The sequence below is a fragment of the Gopherus flavomarginatus genome, chromosome 10 (genome assembly GCF_025201925.1).
Source record: "Gopherus flavomarginatus isolate rGopFla2 chromosome 10, rGopFla2.mat.asm, whole genome shotgun sequence".
In the NCBI taxonomy this organism is placed as follows: domain Eukaryota; kingdom Metazoa; phylum Chordata; order Testudines; family Testudinidae; genus Gopherus; species Gopherus flavomarginatus.
This window is the reverse complement of record NC_066626.1, coordinates 46402450-46424797: the sequence shown is the minus strand read 5'-3', so window position 1 is coordinate 46424797 and position 22348 is coordinate 46402450. Positions and strand designations below refer to the sequence as shown.

Below are 22348 nucleotides of genomic sequence, written 5' to 3'. Positions count from 1 at the left end.
GTGAGGTGCGCTTACTCAATTGTGGTGGTGTTTGCTGGATTGGAGTGTTATAAATTTAAGACAAAGAGTGCTAGTATATGAAAAGGTGACATTTGGATGGTTGTGTTAAGTCTTGCCAGATATCTTATTCCATTATGGTAAAAGGTTACCAGCAGGAAGCCTTGAGATTTTGACTAGTTTTATGTTGTTTAATATAGTCATTAATAATCTCAAAAGGGTATGAGTGGTGACATAACAAAATTTGCAGATGACACAAAGTTTAATTAGGTTAGTCAAGACCAGAGAAGACGGTGAGGAATTTAAATGAGGAAGATCTAAATAGTCTCAGTCAATGGGCAGCTTGGTAGCAACAATGAATTTTGAAACTATTTGTACTCCTATTAATGTTTTAAATTAACTGTATCAGCTCAGGAAAGGGACCTGGCTGTCACTGTAGACAGTTCAATGAAAACCTCTGCTTAATATGCAGCTGCAGTCAAAAGAGGAAACAAGAAGCTGGGATGCATAAGGAATGGGATGGTGAATAATATGGAAAATATAATGCCATTATATAAATCCATAGTATATCCAGATCTAGAATATTGTGTGCAGTACTGGTCATCCCCTCTCAGAAATGATATTGTAGAATTAGAGAGGGCTCTGAAAAGGGCAGCAAAAATGATTGGGAAAGATTGAAAAGATTGGGATTGTTTATTTTACAAAGGAGATAAATAAAATGGAACTTGATAAAGTATATAAAATAATAAATGGTAATGAGAAAGAAGATCAGGAAATTCTGTCCTTCCTGTTTCATATCAACAAAGGAGCATACGATGAAATTAAAAGATGGCAAATTCAAAATTGATGAAATGCTTGTAATTAGATTGTGGAACTCACTGCCACAGGAAGTCATTGAGGCTTAGGGTTTAGCAAGATTCAAAAAGGGATTGGACATTTATATGGTTAATAAGAATATCCAGAGCTGTTCTAATTAATGATGATAAATTTTTTGGGAGGGATTTTAAATCTCATGCTTCAGAATTTAATCAATCTCTGACTATTATAGATCAGGACCAAATGACAGGGGCCGATCGCCGCACATCTGTATATTGCAGGATTCTTGCACCTTCTTCTAAATTATCTGGTACTGGCTATTGCTAGAGGCAGGATACTGGATTAGATGGACCTATGGTCTGATCTAGTACAGTAATCCCTGTGTTTCTAAATGTAAAGCACAGCACTATATACTTTGAACTTTCTCTGATTCCATGTTGTGACGGGATCCCTAAGGGGTGCAGCCTGGAACTGTGGGACCGCTGTGTCCGCTTAACTCTCTCCAGCCTGGGCTGTCTCTCACAATGTCTTGCTAGTGACTAGCAGCAAACCTCTCCAGGAGCTGTGATCCCTTAGCACAACCTCATGTGGAGCCCCACACCCAGCTGTATTGCATGAACGCTCCCAGAGTCACTCATGAATCACACAGAGGAAGGCACTAGAGCCAAGTCCTCCAAGCACTGTACCTTAGGAATATACAGACTTGCACTGCTCAAGATGGGCAGTGCAAATTTATTAATTGGTTCACCACTTCAACAATTGAAAGTGGATATACACCAGCCTTTGCAAAACCTGAGCAGATTTGCCCCACACTACATACAAACTCACTGGTAAAGATAAACAATTAAACAAATGTATTCATAGATTCATAGACTCTAGGACTGGAAGGGACCTCGAGAGGTCATCGAGTCCAGTCCCCTGCCCTCATGGCAGGACCAAATATTGTCTAGACCATCCCTAATAGACATTTATCTAACCTACTCTTAAATATCTCCAGAGATGGAGATTCCACAACTTCCCTAGGCAATCTATTCCTGTGTTTAACTACCCTGACAGGAACTTTTTCCTAATGTCCAACCTAAATCTCCCTTGCTGCAGTTTAAGCCCATTGCTTCTTGTTCTGTCATTGGAGGCTAAGGTGAACAAGTTTTCTCCCTCCTCCTGATGACACCCTTTTAGATACCTGAAAAGTGCTATCATGTCCCCTCTCAGTCTTCTCTTTTCCAAACTAAACAAACCCAATTCCTTCAGCCTTCCTTCATAGGTCATGTTCTCAAGACCTTTAATCATTCTTGTTGCTCTTCTCTGGACCCTCTCCAATTTCTCCACATCTTTCTTGAAATGCGGTGCCCAGAACTGGACACAATACTCCAGCTGAGGCCTGATTAGCGCAGAGTAAAGCGGAAGAATGACTTCTCGTGTCTTGTTTACAACACACCTATTAATGCATCCCAGAATCATGTTTGCTTTTTTTGCAACGGTATCACACTGTTGACTGATATTAAGCTTGTGGTCCACTATGACCCCTAGATCTCTTTCTGCCATACTCCTTCCTAGACAGTCTCTTCCCATTCTGTATGTGTGAAACTGATTGTTCCTTCCTAAGTGGAGCACTTTCCATTTATCTTTATTGAACTTCATCCTGTTTACCTCAGACCATTTCTCCAATTTGTCCAGATCATTTTGAATTTTGACCCTGTCCTCCAAATCAGTTGCAATCCCTCCCAGTTTGGTATCGTCCGCAAACTTAATAAGCTTACTTTCTATGCCAACATCTAAATCGTTGATGAAGATATTGAACAGAACCGGTCCCAAAACAGACCCCTGCGGAACCCCACTTGTTATACCTTTCCAGCAGGATTGGGAGCCATTAACAACTACTCTCTGAGAACGGTTATCCAGCCAGTTATGCACCCACCCTATAGTAGCCCCATCTAAGTTGTATTTGCCTAGTTTATTGATAAGGATATCATGCGAGACCGTATCAAATGCCTTACTAAAGTCTAGGTATATCACATCCACCGCTTCTCCCTTATCCACAAGGCTTGTTATCCTATCAAAGAACGCTATCAGATTAGTTTGACAGGATTTGTTCTTTACAAATCCATGCTGGCTATTCCCTATCACCTTACCACTTTCCAAGTGTTTGCAGATGATTTCTTTGATTACCTGCTCCATTATCTTCCCTGGTACAGAAGTTAAACTAACTGGTCTGTAGTTTCCTGGGTTGTTTTTATTTCCCTTTTTATAGATGGGCACTATATTTGCCCCCTTCCAGTCTTCTGGAATCTCCCCCGTCTCCCATGATTTCCCAAAGATAATAGCTAGAGGCTCAGATACCTCTTCTATTAACTCCTTGAGTATTCTAGGATGCATTTCATCAGGCCCTGGTGACTTGCAGGCATCTAACTTTTCTAAGTGATTTTTTACTTTCTCTTTTTTTATTTTATCTTCTAAACCTACCCTCTTCCCGTAAACATTCACTATATTAGACATTCCTTCAGACTTCTCAGTGAAGACCGAAACAAAGAAGTCATTAAGCATCTCTGCCATTTCCAAGTCTCCCATTACTGTTTCCCCCTCCTTACGGAGCAGTGGGCCTACCCTGTCCTTGGTCTTCCTCTTGCTTCTAATATATTGATAAAAAGTCTTCTTGTTTCCCTTTATTCCCATAGCTAGTTTGAGTTCATTTTGTGCCTTTGCCTTTCTAATCTTGCCTCTGAATTCCTGTGTTATTTGCCTATATTCATCCTTTGTAATCTGACCTAGTTTCCATTTTTTATATGACGCCTTTTTATTTTGTAGGTCACGCAAGATCTCATGGTTAAGCCAAGGTGGTCTTTTGCCACATTTTCTATCTTTCCTAACCATCGGAATAGCTTGCTTTTGGGCCCTTAATAGTGTCCCTTTGAAAAACTGCCAACTCTCCTCAGTTGTTTTTCCCCTCAGTCTTGATTCCCATGGGACCTTACCTATCAGCTCTCTGAGCTTACCAAAATCCGCCTTCCTGAAATCCATTGTCTCTATTCTGCTGTACTCCCTTCTACCCTTCCTTAGAATTGCAGACTCTATGATTTCATGATCACTTTCACCCAAGCTTCCTTCTACTTTCAAATTCTCAACAAGTTCCTCCCTATTTGTTAAAATCAAGTCTAGAACAGCTTCCCCCCTAGTAGCTTTTTCAACTTTCTGAAATAAAAAGTTGTTTGCAATGCAGTCCAGGAACTTATTGGATAGTCTGTGCCAGTACCAGCCAGTACTGTACCAGTATTGACTATTAAAAGGTAGATTTTAAGTGATAGACAAAAAGTCAGAGTTAGTTACCAAAAGTAATGAAATATAAGCACGCAGTCTAAATTCTCAACCCTGTTAGACAGGGCAACATCTAGATTAAGCAGTTTTTCTCACCCTGCTGGATATTGCAGTCCTTAATATACCTGGGCAATACCTTAAACTTGGGCCAATCTCCTCTGTTTGAATCTTGTTTTCTCAGTGTCTTAGGGTATGGCTACACTTACATTTGTGCAGCGCTGGGAGTTACAGCTGTGTTCGTACAGCTGTGTAGGGCCAGCGCTGCAGTGTGGCCACACTGACAGCTACCAGCGCTGTTGGGAGTGGTGCATTGGGGGCAGCTATCCCACAGAGCACCTCGTCCCATTTTGGCGCTGTGGGCTGTGGGAAGGGGACGGAAGGGTGCAGGTCTTTCAGCTTCCTGTTCCAACGCCCCGTGGTGCTTTGCTACACATTCCAAGCAGTTTGGCGCCATTGTGAGTCTGCAGCGCGATTTCTGTTACAAATGGAGCCTGAGCTGCTGAGGACCTTGCTGATGAATGTTGCCAGCACATCACGTTTGGCAGGGGAGCTATTCCTTCAGCTCCAAAGTGACAGTGAGGAGTCAGACGATGATAATGATTCGCCTGACGTGCAAGACACTAAATTGCTTGTGGCAGTAACGGACGTGCTCAGCACCATGGAAGCCGCCTTTGAGCTCGGGAAACGAGCACTGAGTGGTGGGATCACATCGTCCTGCAAGCCTGGGATGACGAGCAGTGGCTGCAGAACTTTCGGATGAGAAAAGCCACTTTCATGGGACTGTGTGCTGAGCTCGCCCCTACCCTGTGGCACAGGGACACGAGATTGAGAGCTGCCCTGCCAGTGGAGAAGCAGGTGGCTATTGCAATCTGGAAGCTGGCAACTCCAGACAGCTATCGATCGGTAGCGAACCAGTTTGGAGTGGGAAAGTCGACCGTTGGAATAGTGTTGATGCAAGTTTGCAGGGCCATTAATCGCATCCTGCTAAAAAGAACCGTGACTCTGGGGAGCGTGCAGGACATTCTGGATGGCTTTGCACAAATGGGTTTCCCTAACTGTGGAGGGGCAATAGATGGGACGCATATTCCTATTCTGGCACCACCCCACCTGGCATCTGAGTACATTAATCGGAAGGGGTATTTCTCTGTGGATCACCGTGGGCGTTTCACTGACATTTACTCAGGATGGCCTGGAAAGGTGCATGATGCACGCATCTTTTGGAACAGTGCCCTGTTCAGGAAGCTGCTGGCCGGGACTTTTTTCCCAGACCGCAAGATCACAGTAGGGGACGTCGAAATGCCCGTTGTGATCCTTGGAGACCCCGCTTACCCCTTAATGCCATGGCTCATGAAACCGTATACAGGGAAGCTTGACAGGAGCAAGGACCGGTTCAACTACAGGCTGAACTGGTGCAGAATGACTGTGGAGTGTGCTTTTGGCCGTTTAAAAGCGTGCTGGAGGTGTCTCTGTGGGAAGCTAGATTTGGGGGAAAGCTGCATCTCCGCTGTTATATCCGCGTGCTGTACCCTCCATAATATTTGTGAAGGGAAGGGTGAAAGATTGAGTGAGGACTGGACCTCTAAGGTTCAACGCCTAGAGACTGAATTTGCACAGCCAGAGAGCAGGGCTGCTAGAGAGGCCCAGCAAAGGGCTTCAAGGATTAGAGATGCCTTAAGGGAGCAATTTGAGGCTGAAAGCCAACAGTAATGTTTGGTGCCTTTGCTGTGCCTGTTTTTCCCTTTGGGTACAGTATTTCTCACTTTCTGCAATAATAAAAAATGTTTTAAAAGCCAAGAAAACATTTATTCAAAATACAGTACATAAAAGAGCAGGGGGGTAGGGTGGTGGACTGTACATTCAGAGGTTTGAATATGTCCTGCTTGGATTACTGTTCAATGCCTGCTGCACTTCAGGATTAATATGCTGCATCGTGATGGGGGTTGAGTGCATAGGGTAAGGGTTGTAGTTCTCAGGGCTGGTAGGTGAACGTACAGGTGTTGGGGGCAGCTGGTGGTGGTAAGAACCAGGCTGCTGGAGAAAGGTGTGTTTTGTGCAAACACTGGGGAACAAGGGAGAGAGCTTTGGGAGGGGTGGGGTTACCATGGTACTGATCTACCTGCATGGCTACGAGAGACTGAATACAGTCCATTTGGCGAGCCAGGAGGCTTATCAGCTGCTTTGTGCTTTTCTTGGTAGCCAATTCCTTTCTCCTGCTTTGTGTTTGCCTCCACTCATGCATTTTCTCTCTCCAGTCCTGCAGCCTCTTACTGTCTCTGGCGTACCGATTCATAACTGCTTTGATCAAATCTTCTTTTGATTTTCTAGAATTTTTCCTCAAGTTCTGTAGTCTTCGCGTAGGCGGTGATAGGGCTGGAGTATTCAAGGACACTTAAAATAACAGAAATAGAAACATTTAATACAGAGGCTACATTGTTTATTATCACAGTGAAGGAGTTTGTAGACTATTTGTAGCATCATTTACACATACCAAGCATAGCACAGAGAGGCCACGGCAGCAAAGGCATGGCGAGCAATGGGGTGAGTGTTTCTGCCGTGACTTCACCTGGGAAGGGGAACTGCCTGAGGGCTCACTGGGGTTTCTGTGCATTGGGGAAAGCAGAGAGCAGCTACTTGGGGACGTGCACTGGGGAAAGCAAAGAGCAGCTACTTGGGGACCTGCACTGGGGAAAGCAGAGAGCAGCTACTTGGGGACGTGCACTGGGGAAAGCAGAGAGCAGCTACTTGAGGACCTGCACTGGGGAAAGCAGAGAGCAGGGACCTGCACTGAACACACTATCCCTACATTTTCAACAGGATTTTCTACTGCCAGATATATCACTGCTGCGTGTTACCTGGGAAGAGAGGGAGGGTCTTCTACAGCAATGTGGATTCCGCCCTGGTCCCTATGCAGCTTGCCTGTGTGCAGCAATGGTCCCCCCACCCCTCGCGGCACAGTGGCGCGGACGAGTTAGCCTGACTGGGACAAGGACCATGGTGGCTCTCCCTATAAACTTGCGCAAGCACATTGCCCACGCTCTGGCTGCAACTTTTGAAGAGTTTACTGAGGTTGATTACAGAGACGTGATAGACCAAATCAATGGGCTATTCCACATTTAGGCATGCATGCAGGCAGCCATAACACCCACCCTCCTCTCCCAAAACATTTCCATCCTAAAAATAAAATCTGCTTACCGGGAACATGCTTCTCTGCTTCTTCTTCACCAACAAGTTCCAGCTGCTGCGACTGGCTAGCCTCCTCCTGGCTTGAGAAGAGCTCCTGGCTGCATGCCTCCTGGGACTCCGGGGTGTCTCCCTCCACCCCAGTAGCCTCACTCTCAGCTTCCTCTACACCCTCCCCCACTTCTCCCTGCTCTGAACTCTCCATCGTGCTCCTCGGATTGGCAGTGGGGTCACACCCAAGTATGGCATCCAGCTCCTTGTAAAAATGGCAGGTTGTGGGGGCAGCTACTGAGCGGCGGCTTCCCTCCCGGGCTTTGCAATAGGCACTGCGCAGCTCCTTTACTTTCACGCTGCACTGCAACGCATCCCGTTCATGGCCCCTTAGCAGCCAGGACTTTGATATCTGCCCATAGGTATCATAATTTCTATGGCTGGAGCGCAGCTGTGATTGCACAGCTTCCTCACCCCAAACACTGATGAGGTCCTGCAGCTCGGAAGTGTTCCATGCTGGGGCTCGTTTGGGGCGTGGGTCACTGATTAATTGATTGATTGCACTTCACACCTGGCTGAGGAAACAGGAAGGTGATATTTAAAATTCCCAGGGCATTTAAAGGGCGGGTCACCTGAGCCCAGGGCAGTGGAGTGTGAAACGATGAGCAGAGTGGCTGAAAAGGTATGCTGGGATACCTCCTAATACCCTGGAGGCCAATAACAGCGCTTTTGGTGTCCACACTTGATGACCAGCACTGGAATCGCTACACCCCAGGCAGACCAGGTGTACAGCCAGCGCTGCAACCAGGGAGTTGCAGCGCTGGCCATGCTTTGCAAGTGTGGACACAGAGTGAGTTGCAGCGCTGTAACCCCATCACCAGCTCTGCAACTCTCCAGTGTAGCCATGCCCTTAGTTGCTTGCATTGTAAGTGGGGGCAGGAGAAGGGCCCAGGCCCAGCATATGGCCTCTGTGTCTGTTTTATACCCTCAGGCCATGTGCTTGGAAAACACAAGTCCAGGCATGTCTGGGTGTATTGCTGAGTCTCCAGGCAAGGTTGAGCAATTCCCCTGGGGTGGCCTCATGCAGGTGAGTCATTACATTGTTACTCCCTTGCTGGACAATAATTGTAGATGGGTTGATTGATACCCCACCCAGGTGTTGGTTACTTCCCTTGCTGTTGCCTCTGGGGAGCTAATATCTGGCTAATTCCCCGATTTACAGCATGTTTTAGTGACAACACAGTTCTCATAACTTCATATGCATTAATGATATGCATATATGATTAGAGAAATGACTTTTAGCAGATCATAACCTTTCCCCTGATACCTTACAAGACATGCTTTGTATGTAAGATCACACTTATATAAAAATGAGGAATATGGGGGTTCCAGGATGCTCTCCCGAGTATAGAATGTCACACACATACTTTGCATACAGATTCTAATTCTGGTAATATTTTTGTTGGGTACTTGTGTCTCAAATGACAACAACACAGTGCATAAGAGTATGTTTCTTCTGGTGTGTGTCTCCATTTTTTACTCCACTGATGAAGTAATTTTTATTCCTGCAAAGACAGGTTAGTTTGTGAATAGCTGTCATGATTCAGCCATGATTGTATTGTCTATACACAAAAGGGCATATTAATCCTAACACTAATGTTGCCCGTTCGTTCTAGTTAATCCTTGTCCAGCTCTTTGCTGTCACCAGAAAGCACTGATGAATAATTTAAAAATGTCCACTCCTAGCAGTATGGGGGATATTATTATTAATGTTTTTTCTTTCATATTTTGCAACTATAGGTGAAAATCTGAATTCTCAATTATTTATTTTTATTTCCATGACAATTCCTAAAGGAATGACATCTGAAATAAATTAGTCTCTTTAGAAGAAAATCTGTTAAGAATCCTTGACTTACTGAATATCAGTTTTACAGAACCATGTATAATACTGTATATTCTTAGTGTTCTTATCGTTCACATGCAAACAAATACCTTATAATTAATATGTTTTCACTAAAAGTTTTAGTTTCAGGTAGTGTACAGTCTTAAAACTGTGTTAACCGCTCTATATCATAGATGACAAAGAATGGTACAGTGGAATCTGAAGAGGCTAATACTTTAACGTTGGATGACATTTCTGATGATGATATTGATTTAGACAACACAGAAGTAGATGAATACTTCTTTCTACAACCCCTACCAACAAAAAAACGTAGGGCGCTGCTGCGAGCCTCTGGAGTGAAAAAGATTGATGTGGAAGAAAAACATGAGCTGAGGGCCATCCGCCTATCCAGAGAGGATTGTGGCTGTGACTGCCGAGTGTTCTGTGATCCAGAAACTTGTACTTGCAGCCTTGCAGGCATAAAATGCCAGGTAAAGATCTATATTACAGATATTCCTTACTAGCAGGGCATAAACAACTCACAACAGAGGTATTATGGGTAATGAATTACTAAGTGCTGAAATTCGTGGGTCTCAAAACCAGTAACATAAATACATATATAAATAAAATATGGTTTTTATTGTGATTAGTTTGAAGACGTGCAATAACTGGCATTTTCCCCTCTGAATACAAATGCTCAGCTCCTCATATTCTTCTATGGGCCTTTAACCAAACATCCAACAGAGGAGTCACTAACCCAGGGGTCAGCAACCTCTGGCACGCAGCTCACCAGGGTAAGCACCCTGGCAGGCCAGGCCAGTTTGTTTATCTGCCGCATCAGCAGGTTCGGCCAATGACTCTCACTGGCCACGGTTCGCCATCCCAGGCCAATGGTGGAGGCGGGAAGCCGCAGCCAGCACATCCCTCACAGCTTCCTACCTCCCCCATTGGCCTGGGATGGCGAACCGTGGCCAGTGGGAGCTGCACTAACCTATATGACTTCTGATTTTACAAGATAAATTTTTATTTTAGAAATAGTGTACATCTTTTCCCCTGAGTATATATCTCCAGTTACTTCAGATTGTATGTTTCCTAATTTATAATCACAAGTAGTTTTGAATCAAATATTAAAATCCAAACTCAGAATAAGAACCAATAAATGAAGCATGTTTTACCATCTTTCAATTAATATGTGTGATAGAATCATAAATGCTAGAGCTGGACCATTGGTATTAGGTCATTTAGTCTATCTCTCCGACAATCAAAAATGTATTCCCTAATGTACATTTACTGGTGGTTTCCTCAGGATCATTTTAAATGTCCCAAGCAAGGAGGCTTCATCAGTTCCATTGGGTCTTATACAGCCCAATAGATCTCACCATCATTGAGTTTCTTTAAATTTTCCTTTTCATAATTTCTTAAATCTGCCTAAACTCATCCTATTACCCTCAAGTGTTTACCCTCTTGAATATTCATAGACTGTTTTCAGTTCTGCTTTGACGGGGATATGGACTAGATCACCTTGGGGGGCCTCTAATTTTGCACCTGCATTTGATTGCAGGTAGGTGAAAAGGATAAAATTTAGGCATCTAACTACAGTACCTGATTTATGGATCCAATCAGGCAGGTAGATATCTAAATTCTATTCTTTCAGCCTACAGTTTATTGTGTCTACAATAGAGTATCCACACTTGACTGAAGCCTCATTTAAAATGTGTCCCAGTTTCTATTTCTAACTTCTGTGGTCATTTCTCCCTTTAGTTATTGTTTTGTCAAGCTGTCTATATTTAATTTAAAAAACTCCCACCTTTCTGCGCAAGCCATTCCCTCCTAATCATTAATCATTTTTGTTTCTTTCATCTGATTTCCGTCCAGTATCTCAGCTTCTTTCTGGTAATGAGGGCCCCAGGAATGAACACAGTATTTCAGGTGTGGTTATAGCAGAGCCATAGAAAGATAAATCATTTATCCCTTGGTCCACATTGTGACGTATGAAACCTAAAACTGTATTGTCTTTTTGTTTTCTGCTACACTGCATTGTAAATCCATGTCTAACTTTCTGGTTTTTATGATATTATTGCTTTCCAGGTTCTCCCTCCCAGTGAATATCTGTGCTTTGGTTTATTTTTCCATATATATTGTACTATGCACTTTCCCCAAATGAATCTCATTTTGTCATTTTATGCTTCTAGTCTCTCTTGTGTCTGTTGCATCATTGGTTTATTGTACATATGGTTAATCTGTATTCTCTTTTTAAAAGGTGGATCGTATGTCTTTTCCATGTGGTTGCACTAAAGAAGGGTGCAGCAATACAGCAGGTAGAATAGAATTTAACCCCATTCGTGTACGGACTCACTTTTTGCATACAATAATGAAGCTTGAATTGGAGAAAAATAGAGAGCAGCACGTTCCTGCACTAAATGGTTGCCACAGTGAGGTAAGTGCTCACACTAGTTCTCTGAGTACAGTACCCCACCCAGTAGAATATTCACTTGCAGAGAATTTTGAAATTGAAACTGACCCCCAGACTGCAGTGATGCACCTGCAGTCTACTGAAGATTTGGATTGTCCTGGGGAAGATGAGGAGGAGGAAGAAGATGGAAGTAGCTTTTGTAGTGGAGTTACAGATTCTAGTACACAAAGTTTAGCACCCAGTGAATCTGATGATGATGATGATGAAGAGGAGGAGGAGGAGGAAGAAAAAGCAGATGATTTTGTAGAAGGCATGGAGTCCCATGCCGATGTGGTGCCTCTTCCTTCTGTCCTTTGCTATTCTGATGGCGCTGCAGTACGTGAAAGCCACTCTAAAAATGCCTCATACTATGCTAACTCTTCAACTCTGTATTACCAAATAGAGAACCATGCCCCTGGCAGTAATAACCACATCACTGAGACCTGTTCAGAAAGGGACACTGTTAAAAATGGTAGTCTTTCTCTGGTGCCTTACAATATGACTTCAGAGCAGCTTGTTGACTACACACGGCAATCAGAGGAAAGTTACAGCAGCTCTCATTACCCTTCTGCAAACCCCTCTGTGATAGTTTGCTGCTCCTCTTCAGAAAGTGATAACAATGTTCCATGTAATAGTTTATACACTGAACATAGGCCAAGCCACCCTCAAGTGGAATTTCACTCATACTTGAAAAGTACCTCTCAAGATGGATTTGTTTCAGCTTTGAACGGTGACAGTCACATAACGGAGCAAGCTGCTGAGAATTCTGTAAGCCTTTCAGAAAAGAGCAGACTGCATGAAGAGTGTATCAAATCACCTGTAGTGGAAACAGTACCTGTTTAATTTATTAAGATATTCTAGGACTGAATCCCTTTATTTAAATGCCGTCCAATTGGATTTCCTAGAATCATAATTTTTTAAGATGTGGATTAAGAAAATTTGGACTATGATTAATATTCCAGACACATTTTGTTTTTTTCTTCAAGCTACATGGCTGTGGCATTGCACAAAAACAGTTCATGTAAAGATTAAAAACAGAAATCAAACTGTCTTTTGATAGAAAATGTATAAATTAAAAAATATATACATATTTCAAAGTAGCCTACCTGTCAAACTATGTGGAACCTGCCAAGATATCTGAATCAAAGCTTCATGTTTTTAATTGTTGGGCCTGTGCAAGATTGTTAAAACCGATGCTTTGAAATAATCATGTTTAGAGTCCTACATTTTCAACATATCTGAAAAAGATAGTGACTTTTTATGTAAAAGTAATTAATGTATGAAAAAGGTTTAGGTGTTCTGTACTGTATTTTATTTATAGTAGTTTAGTACTCATGTTTTGATAAAAATGAACAGAATGTTCATTTGAGTTTAAGATCCATAGCTAGTTCTGCAGAGCATGCCCATGTAAAATCATCTGGCATACCATATACATTTTTTATAACTACTCTTAGCAACTGATCTTAAAATACATTCTTTAAAATTCATTACATCTGTTTTTACTCCTTTTGACAGACAAATCTGTGAGTAAGGGGGCATTTATATTTTGTAAACAGGTGAAAGGTAGGACAATCTTCCATTAATGTCTGAATCAATGACTCCGCCTAGAGAAAATTGATGTTGTGTATAAGGACAAAGCAGTAGTTTATAAACTTGCACAGCACCTTTTAGCCCCACAAATATTCAGCTTACTAATGCACTTTAGTGCCATTTTGCAGTACCTTACTAATTGTGGGTACTGTGAACAATTTTGGAGATATGCCATAGCTCCAGATTGTGAGATCTATATAATAGACAAGCATTTTACAATTCATTGTAATAAAACTGATACAAGTTTTCCCTAGCCAATATATGGATGCTTAAATAAGTAATTAGTAAGAGCAAAGAGTCGTTCTGTTAGGTTAAAGGAAGCGTGGAGAACAGTTAAGTTTTTCTAGATTCTTCTACCTATTTAGCAATCTTTACAAATTAAGAGCCTGATCCAGAGCCCATTGAAGCCATTCAGTGGGCTTTTGATCAAACCCTAAATCTGCAAAGTCACTTAATTACTCTGATAATGATAGTATTAGGTACCAGAATCTATTTATTCAACTAGGACACTAATGTCAGAAGTTTTACAGTTGTGAAAATTTGTAGGCAAATTCTAATGCATTACATGCATCAATTGTTACTACCTGGTTTTCATTTTACTTTTTAAAAGGGACAATGAGAATTACAACACATGCTGCATCCCAACCCTTAAATTATCTGGACTTGGTTTTTCTAGAGAAGAACAACTTCTAGGAGTTCATTTTCTACATGTTTATTAGATATACCTAGCTGTGCATTGCCTTATTTTAAAATGCAATAGGACACTTCTTAAACTGTTTTGATATTTTGGTCCTTTTACTGATATTGAAGTATCATTATATATCTGTTAGGAAATGATTGTCTTTTTTGTCAAATTATAGCATCTGCTGCTTAATTTTTATCTCTGACAAATTTTGTTGTTTTAGGGATACAGATGTAAGCATATTGTAGATTTCAACTCTGTACCAATTACTCTTCTGCTGAGTCACTTTTTATAAAGTCAGCTACAGTATTCCAGGTAGAAAAACTACCATGCTAAAAAGATGTTCTCTGAAAAAGAAGTTGAGACTTAATGGCTCTTTTATGACACTATTGCACAACCATTTTCAAGTCAATTGTTGTACACTGAATTGTCAAAATATTTTTATATTTTCCATGTAAGATGAAGGAGCTGTTTCGTTTATTTGTTCTCACATTGATTCATGAATGCCTTCATTAGGATTCCTTTGAGATAGAAACCCTGGTTCAGTAAGAACTGCATACTTAATTTGCATGACATTCCTATCTCCTGGAAAAGTGCAGACCACTTGGACTTGCTGTCTAAAGTAGCCATTCTAGCAATTCATCTGTTCCTTGTTTGCAGTAGAAATTTTTCTTTCCCTGAAGGGCGTGTAGTCAGTTAAGACAGGAGTTCTCAGCTTTTACACAGCAAATGGTATTCTTTCTTTTTAAAGAGAAACAAATTAGAAACATTTGATAAAAAGAAGTATGCAGGTTACTGATAATATTGTCTTGATAACAGAGCTCTCTTAATTTACAGAGCCCCTGTAACAAATCACTGGGCACATGTGTGCACATCACAGAAACCTGGCACATGCTACACTAGCACTTAAAGCACAAACTTCTAACTAACACAGTAGCTATGAGTGAGTAGCAGGTTCTTAACTTCAGTGTAGACTGGCCACTAGAAGGAGACATAATTTTGCACATTTAACCAATGTATTACGTTCAGGTGAAAATTTGATTTGTACTTCATTATTCGCCCTGTTATGGAGCAATAAAAAATTATATTCTTAGTCTCTAACTTTCCACATGAAGAAAATCTTCACTGACATTAGAAAGAAAAACACTCAGAAAAGTAAGTAATTATGTAAAGCACATTTCAACTAGCTTTAAAATAATGAGATTGCTGCTGTTCTTCTTTACCATTTATATTGCAATAGAGTTCAGAGAATTGATCAAGATGGGGCACCTTGTGCTAGGTGCTGTATAATCATCTCTAGGTTCTGAGGCCTGCTATTATAGTATTCGAACTAAACTTGGGCCCTGCCTGCAAGAGCTTACAATATAAGAAAACACACAACATACAAAGGGATGGGGACAAGGAGGTGATTAAATAATATTTTGCTATGATATTTCCCACAAGTAAAGTTGGGAACAGTTATGAGGAGTCAGAGGATATAGTATCTGGAGTCTGAATTTGTAGGAAAAGAGCCACTGGCTTAAGACAATGCTTTTCAACCTGTGGTCCATGGACCCCTGTGGGGTCACAAACTGTTTCTAAGATTTCCAAAGGAGTCCGCACATCTATTTGAAGTTTTTTAGGAGTCCGCAAATGAAAAAAGGTTGAAAACCACTGACTTAAGGAAAAGCTCTGTTTAGTGATTTGGTTAAACCTGGAGATTTGTGAGTACTTTTCAGTCTCCTTTCCTTGGCCAACCTAGAGTGCCCTACTGCTCAGTTAATGAAGTAATATATTTCCTGTGTTGGTTGCTAATAGTTTCACTTTTGTGAACCTTATGTCTATGTGCTAAAAGAGGTATGTTGTTAAATTAGAAATAGCCATGTGTGTCGTCTGTACAGATTTGGCACATCATTTGTAGCCGCATTTATTTTAATGATTGGTCTCCATTCCTTGTTTGTGCTTAAAAAGCTTTACATCCATAAGATACTTGATGCCTGGTAATAGTCATTCAGAAGAAACAGGATAGTTTTGAAAGTCATTCTGTAAACTAACAAGGTGGGTGAGCTATTGGTATTTATTGGACCAACTTCTATTGGTGAAACAGACAAGCTTTTGAGCTACACAGAGCTCTTCTTCAGGTCCTGAAGAAATGTCCTGAAGAACAGCTCTGTATAGCTCAAAAGCTTGTCTGTTTCATCAAGAAAGTTGGTCCAATAAAAGATATTCCCTCCCCTACCTGGTCTCAGCAGTGTCCTGAGACCAGCACAACTACAACAACAGTACAAACAGTGTGTAAGGTGGCAGACAATGCTTTCTTTGGAGATGTGTTCCTAGTACTCTTTTTCCCCTAATAATTTATGTACTTGTAACCCCAAAACATTTTCTTCTGGTACAACATAAAAGAATTTGCGCACTGAAGATTACTAAAAACAGCACAGAACTGACTGCATTTTTTCCTAATGAAGTAAATCTAGCTTCTCTTGGAAGATGCAACCAACTAGCTTGCATATTAAGCTTTAATAAAGTTAAATATGAAGCTAGAAATTTGCTGGAAAAATTATGGCAATTGTAGTTGTTTTCAAGGAGCTGTAACTCATGCCAACTGGAACATTCACTTTAAAAGAGAATTGGCCAGGAAAAAAAATGCAACAATTATCTAAAATTTTATTGTTTTTTCATAAAAAAAATTCTGATTGAGTGCATGCCAGAGAGATGAGTAAATTTTGATTTAAAATTATTGACAGAGACTGTCATTTAAAATTGTACAAATTACTAATTCTTTGAGTTCTAACAATAGTTCCATTTTGTACCTTTCCATTTGCCTTGGGTCAGGTTCTGATCAAATTCTGTTCAGTTATCAACAAATAGCACTCACTCCTGCAAAGCCTATTGCTCAAAGAAACCTGTTATTAATAGTTCTATTCAGTTCAGTCCTCCCACTGATTTTTTTTAAAGTGCTCTGAGTTTCTTTAAAATGTCATAGTACTAGTTGTAATAAAATTCTACAAAATGTCCAGTATTCATGGTTTTGTTACTCACTAGAATGCTAAGAGATTGGGGGCCAAATGCTCAATTTAATTTTGTGTGGCCTGCATCACCACGTCTTGAGAAATTCATTCACACAACAGTAACTTCTCAGCTGGGAGCAGACTCTTCAATAAACCAAACCTGGCTGTTACAGGTTACATACAAACCTCAGCAAGACAGAGAATTTATTTTGCCATGGTTTTTAATATTTAAAGTTGTGTTTGGGGTTGTGGGAGGCAGCATTGCCTAGAAGAGCACTGGACTGGGATTTAGGCAACCTAGGTTCTATTCCTAGCTCTGCCAATGGCCTGCTTTGTGACTTTGGATAAGTTACGGTATCTCTGTGCCTCAGTTTCCCCATCTGTAAAATGGGGATGATGATACTGAGTCTTGACTCTGCACCCCCTCCCCAATACACTACCCAGTATATCTGAGCCAGGGCAGGGGGGAAGTCATCTGCTATAAATCACTAGCAGATTCCTGCCCCACTGGAGCAAGGGAGGAACCAGCCAGGGCAAGAATTATGTCTCTGGCTCAATTTTTTCCCTGAACTGCTCTGGGGCAGTGCAGTTGTGGACCACTCAGAGCTAGGAGAAAAGAGACAATCTGGCCCACTGTAGTGTTTTAAGAGGATCTGCTGAATAATGGATTAGCCTGGTTGGTTAATGATAGTGCTCTACATTGTAGCCTGGCGACCTGGGCTTGATTATTGCTCTGATTGTTTCATTTCCTGAATCATTCAGGGCTGAAGGCTCAGGTCTTAGTCAGGAATGTGCAGCTCCCCTGGTGGGGCCAAAGAGTAAATATAGCCTTTATTGTGCTTACAAATCATTTGATGTAAAATATTAATAATAATAAATGGTAGAATTAACTCAGATGATAATATATTCTGTAGAATTTATTTCTAAAATATAAAGTCTGAGCAGTATTTTTTTTAAATTAATAGTAGAAAACTACTGTTATTTTCAGAAAATAAAACAGATGTAAGCAAAGAGCCCTGTTCCGTAACATGTTCCATAATGAATATGAGAAATCTCAAAATTTGCTTCTTAAAAAAAATTTCCAACATTCTTTTTTAAAAAATGCACTTTGTTTAATTTTGCTGTTCTCAGTGATCACCGGACATGCTAATAATTCTCTTTTTTCTCCAAGAGGGATCCAAAGCAAGAAAATTGTGATGTAAGAAACAAGTTTTCTTGATTAGTTACGAAAATAGAGTATATAAAGTACAAGAGCTGTCCAGGAGTCTTCAAGTTTTTTTCACCCTAGAATCACAAGGCAGCTTCCAACTTACTTGGTATTAATGTGCCACAGGTAGCATTGTTATCTGGGAAGAAGGGTTTTTAATTCCTTCCATGAGAGCTGCTTGAGTTCCTTGTCTCCCAAGCAGCCTACATTATGGCATTTACTATAGACATCTCCAGTTCATCTGACACACGTTTTGAAGAATTTAGTGTTTTGTAGCTTTGCTCTGTTTGTATCTTCCCTGAAAAAGTTTTGCTTTGAGATGAGGCTTGGCATTAAGGAAGAGCTGAAATGTGAGTCTAAAATGAGGTATGTCTCTCTGAAAAGGGAAGGTTGAAAGGTATATTGAGTGTTAGTGTTCTGGAGGACCTAAGGTTGGCAGATGGTGCATCAGGGTGCCCAGTAGCACAGAGGGGACACTGTTGTTTGTTCCTGGAGGCTAAAGAGCCACACCCAGGGAGCTTTACAGCTTGGCTTCTCAGATGGAAAGTCTCCTGTTTTTCAAGTAGGCCCAGAGAAGATGAAGAGGCAAATGTATTATTTATTTGTTTAATCATTTGCACTTATGCCTCAGCAGTGACTGAGTCTGTCAAACTGTTTATACTGTAGAATGTTCAACAGATGTTTTTGGTTTTTTTATAATAATAATTGGAGATATACCTATCTCCTAGAACTGGAAGGGACCTTGAAGGGTCATTGAGTCCAGCCCCCTGCTTTCTCCAGCAGGATCAAGTACTGATTTTTGCCCCAGATTCCTAAGTGGCCCCTTCAAGGATTGGACTCATAACCCTGGGTTTAGCAGGCTAATGCTCAAACCACTGAGCTATCCCTCCCCCTCTCAAGTGGTAACAAATCCACAAGAAAATGAAAAGAACATGTTGCCCCCATTCCCCACTCCTGCATAAAAGGTTTTTACAGCAGCCAAGGAAAGCCTAAATAGTTTTATATACTGTCTGGAGGAATAATGGAAAATATATTGACAAACATGGCTCCAGTCTTAACCATGCACCCAGTTAATGCATCTGCGCTGACATGGATTTTTTTGGAAGAAGGCTTTTGTTATCTTGATAGCAAAGGAAAAGTTTCATAAAAAGGGCAAAAATTGAGATTAAGAGGGGCCCAGAGCAGGCACCATAAGTCTGTCTTCACTAGAAATTTAAGTTGTGTTAGAACATGACATGAGTTGTGTTAACTAATGTTGTTAAACATAACTTTGCAGCAAGTATATACAGGAAGAAGACATGTTTAACATCATGTCAGCTGGTCATGAGCAAACATCAGTGAAACCATAGGTTTAATCACAGCCAGTGGATACAGTGTGAAACACAGCTTAATCCTGTCTACTCTGACTGCAAAGTCATGTTTAACACCTAGTTAGTTAGCACAGCTCCTCAGGATCCTGTTCTTACATGACCTAATTTCCAGGTAACAACACACTCTTTAAGAGTAAGGAAGAAATATAGGTCCTCCTGAATAGTGAATTAGGTTTGGAGCCTAAGGGAGTTAGGCATTCAGCTCCCAGTAAGAGTCAATGCTAGTTGGACACCTAACTCCCTTAGGCTCCTATGAGCCGTAATTTTTTCTGGATTAATGACATGGGCCTACAGTTTTGTTTTGGATTATGTTTGAAAGCCAGCCCTTTTGGTATGCTTGGGGTTTACTGTGAAACCACCCACCCACAAGTGCGTCTTTGATATGCAGGCTAAACCTGGCATTTCAGGCTTCTCAACAGGGTTATATTTTTGTGTGCGCTGCCAGCTGCTTCTCTTAAAACAAACAAACAAAAAAATGTCTTGCTGTTATGTGAACATGTGCCACTGTACTTTATTTTCAAATTGTTCCGCACAAAAGTACTAGAACTATTAGGGTAATTTTATGTGTAACTATTTCAAAATATGAAGTGTTGTAGTGAATGTTCACATATCAGCAAGACTCTTTTTGTTTTATATATATATTATATATAATGCCCATAACTGGGCCCTTCTTTTAATTGACTGACTGTAGGCACTTCTATGGAGATATGTCTGAAGTGTAGTTTGTGAAAAATGTTTTTAAAGTGTTTGATGTAAAATAAGCGCTAGACATTTAACAGTGCAGAATTAGTCAAAATCTGTAGATTACAAATCTGTTCCTAACAGCCTCAGCCTGTAATAGTGTCTTAGTAAAGTTGATCTGCTTTATTTTAGTTAATTGCATTTCTGGTGTAATAACCTTTTGAAAATAAAATTATTAATACATATGTACTGGTTAATACCTGTGAATATAGAACATGGCACTTTGTTATTTTGATATGGTTTCACTTAAAACTGATAGAGTATATCAATTTTGTAAGAAAAGTCATTCAGCATTTATTATAAAGACATTTTTCATGTTAAAAATACCTTTGGCTGGTCGAACAAATATCAGCTATGTAAAATTTATATTGTTTACCATGGCCATATATTTTAAAAGATTCAGCAATATATGTGCAAGAATATTAACGGTGCTTCTGAATCTCTGTGAGCTCACAATTGGTAGTAGAAAGACAGTAAGTTAATATGGTTAATATTATACTAGATCACAGGTTCAAAAGCACTTTGAATTATTTGTCCTTCAAACAGATATAACCAATTCAGTTGCTAAATACAATGGGAATTGCAGTGTAGCAGTATAATTATACAGTAGTAGTTGATTTAAAAATTGTATATAACTCCTAACTAACAATTTTTGAGAAAAATAGTTGTACTTCCATATAATTAAAATGTTTTATTTTCCATTATAACTAATCTTACATGCTAAAATTATGAGGGTTTCAGCAGTAAAGCAGCATTTTATTTATTGGACTGTTTTCAAACTGAGAAGTGAATGGAAAGAGAGTTCACCTTAAAATCAAAATACCTACATACATGAAAATCATTGAACATTACAAATTCATGATGAGTTACACATTTCCTAGATTGATTTCCTTTGTTTTATAAATTGTAAAATCAAAGATGCCAAAGGGTAATATAAGCTACAATAACATTCAACAGAACTTAACCTGGACCTTATGTTGTAATAATTTATTCAAATTATCTGTATTCTTCTGTATTTATATTTTCAGTATTTATTATGAATGATATGGAAATTGATGTATTTATTGTGGCTTATTACTGCAATGTACATATTATAAAATTAGCATTTTTAAGTCTTAACATTAGGTTTCTTTTTGTTTATTAGTGGCACTCGTATTCTCCTGTATTTTTATTATATATTGTACAATATATATTGTCCATTTGTTTGCAACACAGTAAAACAGGTTTCTACGTTACATCAGCTACTGCCATTTTTCCATGTGCATCTTATTTCTAATATACAATTTCTAACAGTTTCCTCTCCTATCTACTGGTGCCATAATTAATGCTGTATCTCCTCTCCAAGCAGGAGGAGCAGCATAGCGAACCTTAGAATCCTCCCTTTTCACGCAGATTAGTATTTCTTCCTTTCCTTGTACAGTACTCTGAATGCATGTTTTCATGAGTTGTTTTTAAACTGTTAGTGTAAGCAACCTTCAAATATAAAAAAATGAGCAGGAATGCCTTTTTTCATATTAGTGAACAGTAGCACATACACTTTAATTAAAATGGGCAGAAAGAGAAATTGCATGATTCAGCTGTACTTATTATCCTGGTAACTTTGTCATGCCAGTTTTGTTTAGGCTGAAGAAGAAAGATTTTCCAAATGTTGCTCGAAATAACTTTGCAATACTCCCTCTGTTGGTCATAATGCAGTAATTTTGTACACCAAACACATTTCAAATAGATGAAGGTAGGTAAATGGCAGTGTTAACTTTCAGCCTATTGCCTAATTATTCTGAAACCTACCAACTAACAAACATAGCCCCTTTAGGGAATTTATATTTTTATTATAGTGTTTTCTCTGGTTATTCTGGTATGTTGTTATGTTATATTATGTTAATTTGAGTTTTATATTTTTAAATGATAAATCATCTATGAATCTTATTTTATAATATTTAAAATGATTGTTAATTGAAAGATCAGATGTTGTTCTCTAGTAAAATCTGCTATGAAGGCCTTTTCATAAAACATCATTTTATCTTAGCAGGAATTATGCAAAAGAAAATAGAGATGAACATCTGTTACCAGTCTGTGGTTTGCTCTTCCATGAACTATAATTAATTGCACTCCAGGGCTTGCCACTATAGTCAGGACAT

The 22348-nt window shown here is 40.0% G+C and overlaps 1 protein-coding gene across 6 annotated transcripts in view; it reads left to right on the top strand.

Annotated features, from left to right (window-relative positions):
- CSRNP3 (cysteine and serine rich nuclear protein 3) overlaps positions 1–15267 on the top strand; it is a 162819-nt gene extending 147552 nt beyond the window's left edge. For all 6 annotated transcript variants that reach the window (XM_050916859.1, XM_050916856.1, XM_050916860.1 and 3 more), the window contains exons 4-5: positions 9373–9669; positions 11439–15267. In XM_050916859.1, coding sequence (XP_050772816.1) covers positions 9373–9669; positions 11439–12473 — 1332 coding nt within the window. In that variant the 3' untranslated portion in view covers positions 12474–15267. The remainder of the gene's footprint in view (positions 1–9372; positions 9670–11438) is intronic.
- The last annotated feature ends 7081 nt before the right edge of the window (positions 15268–22348 follow it).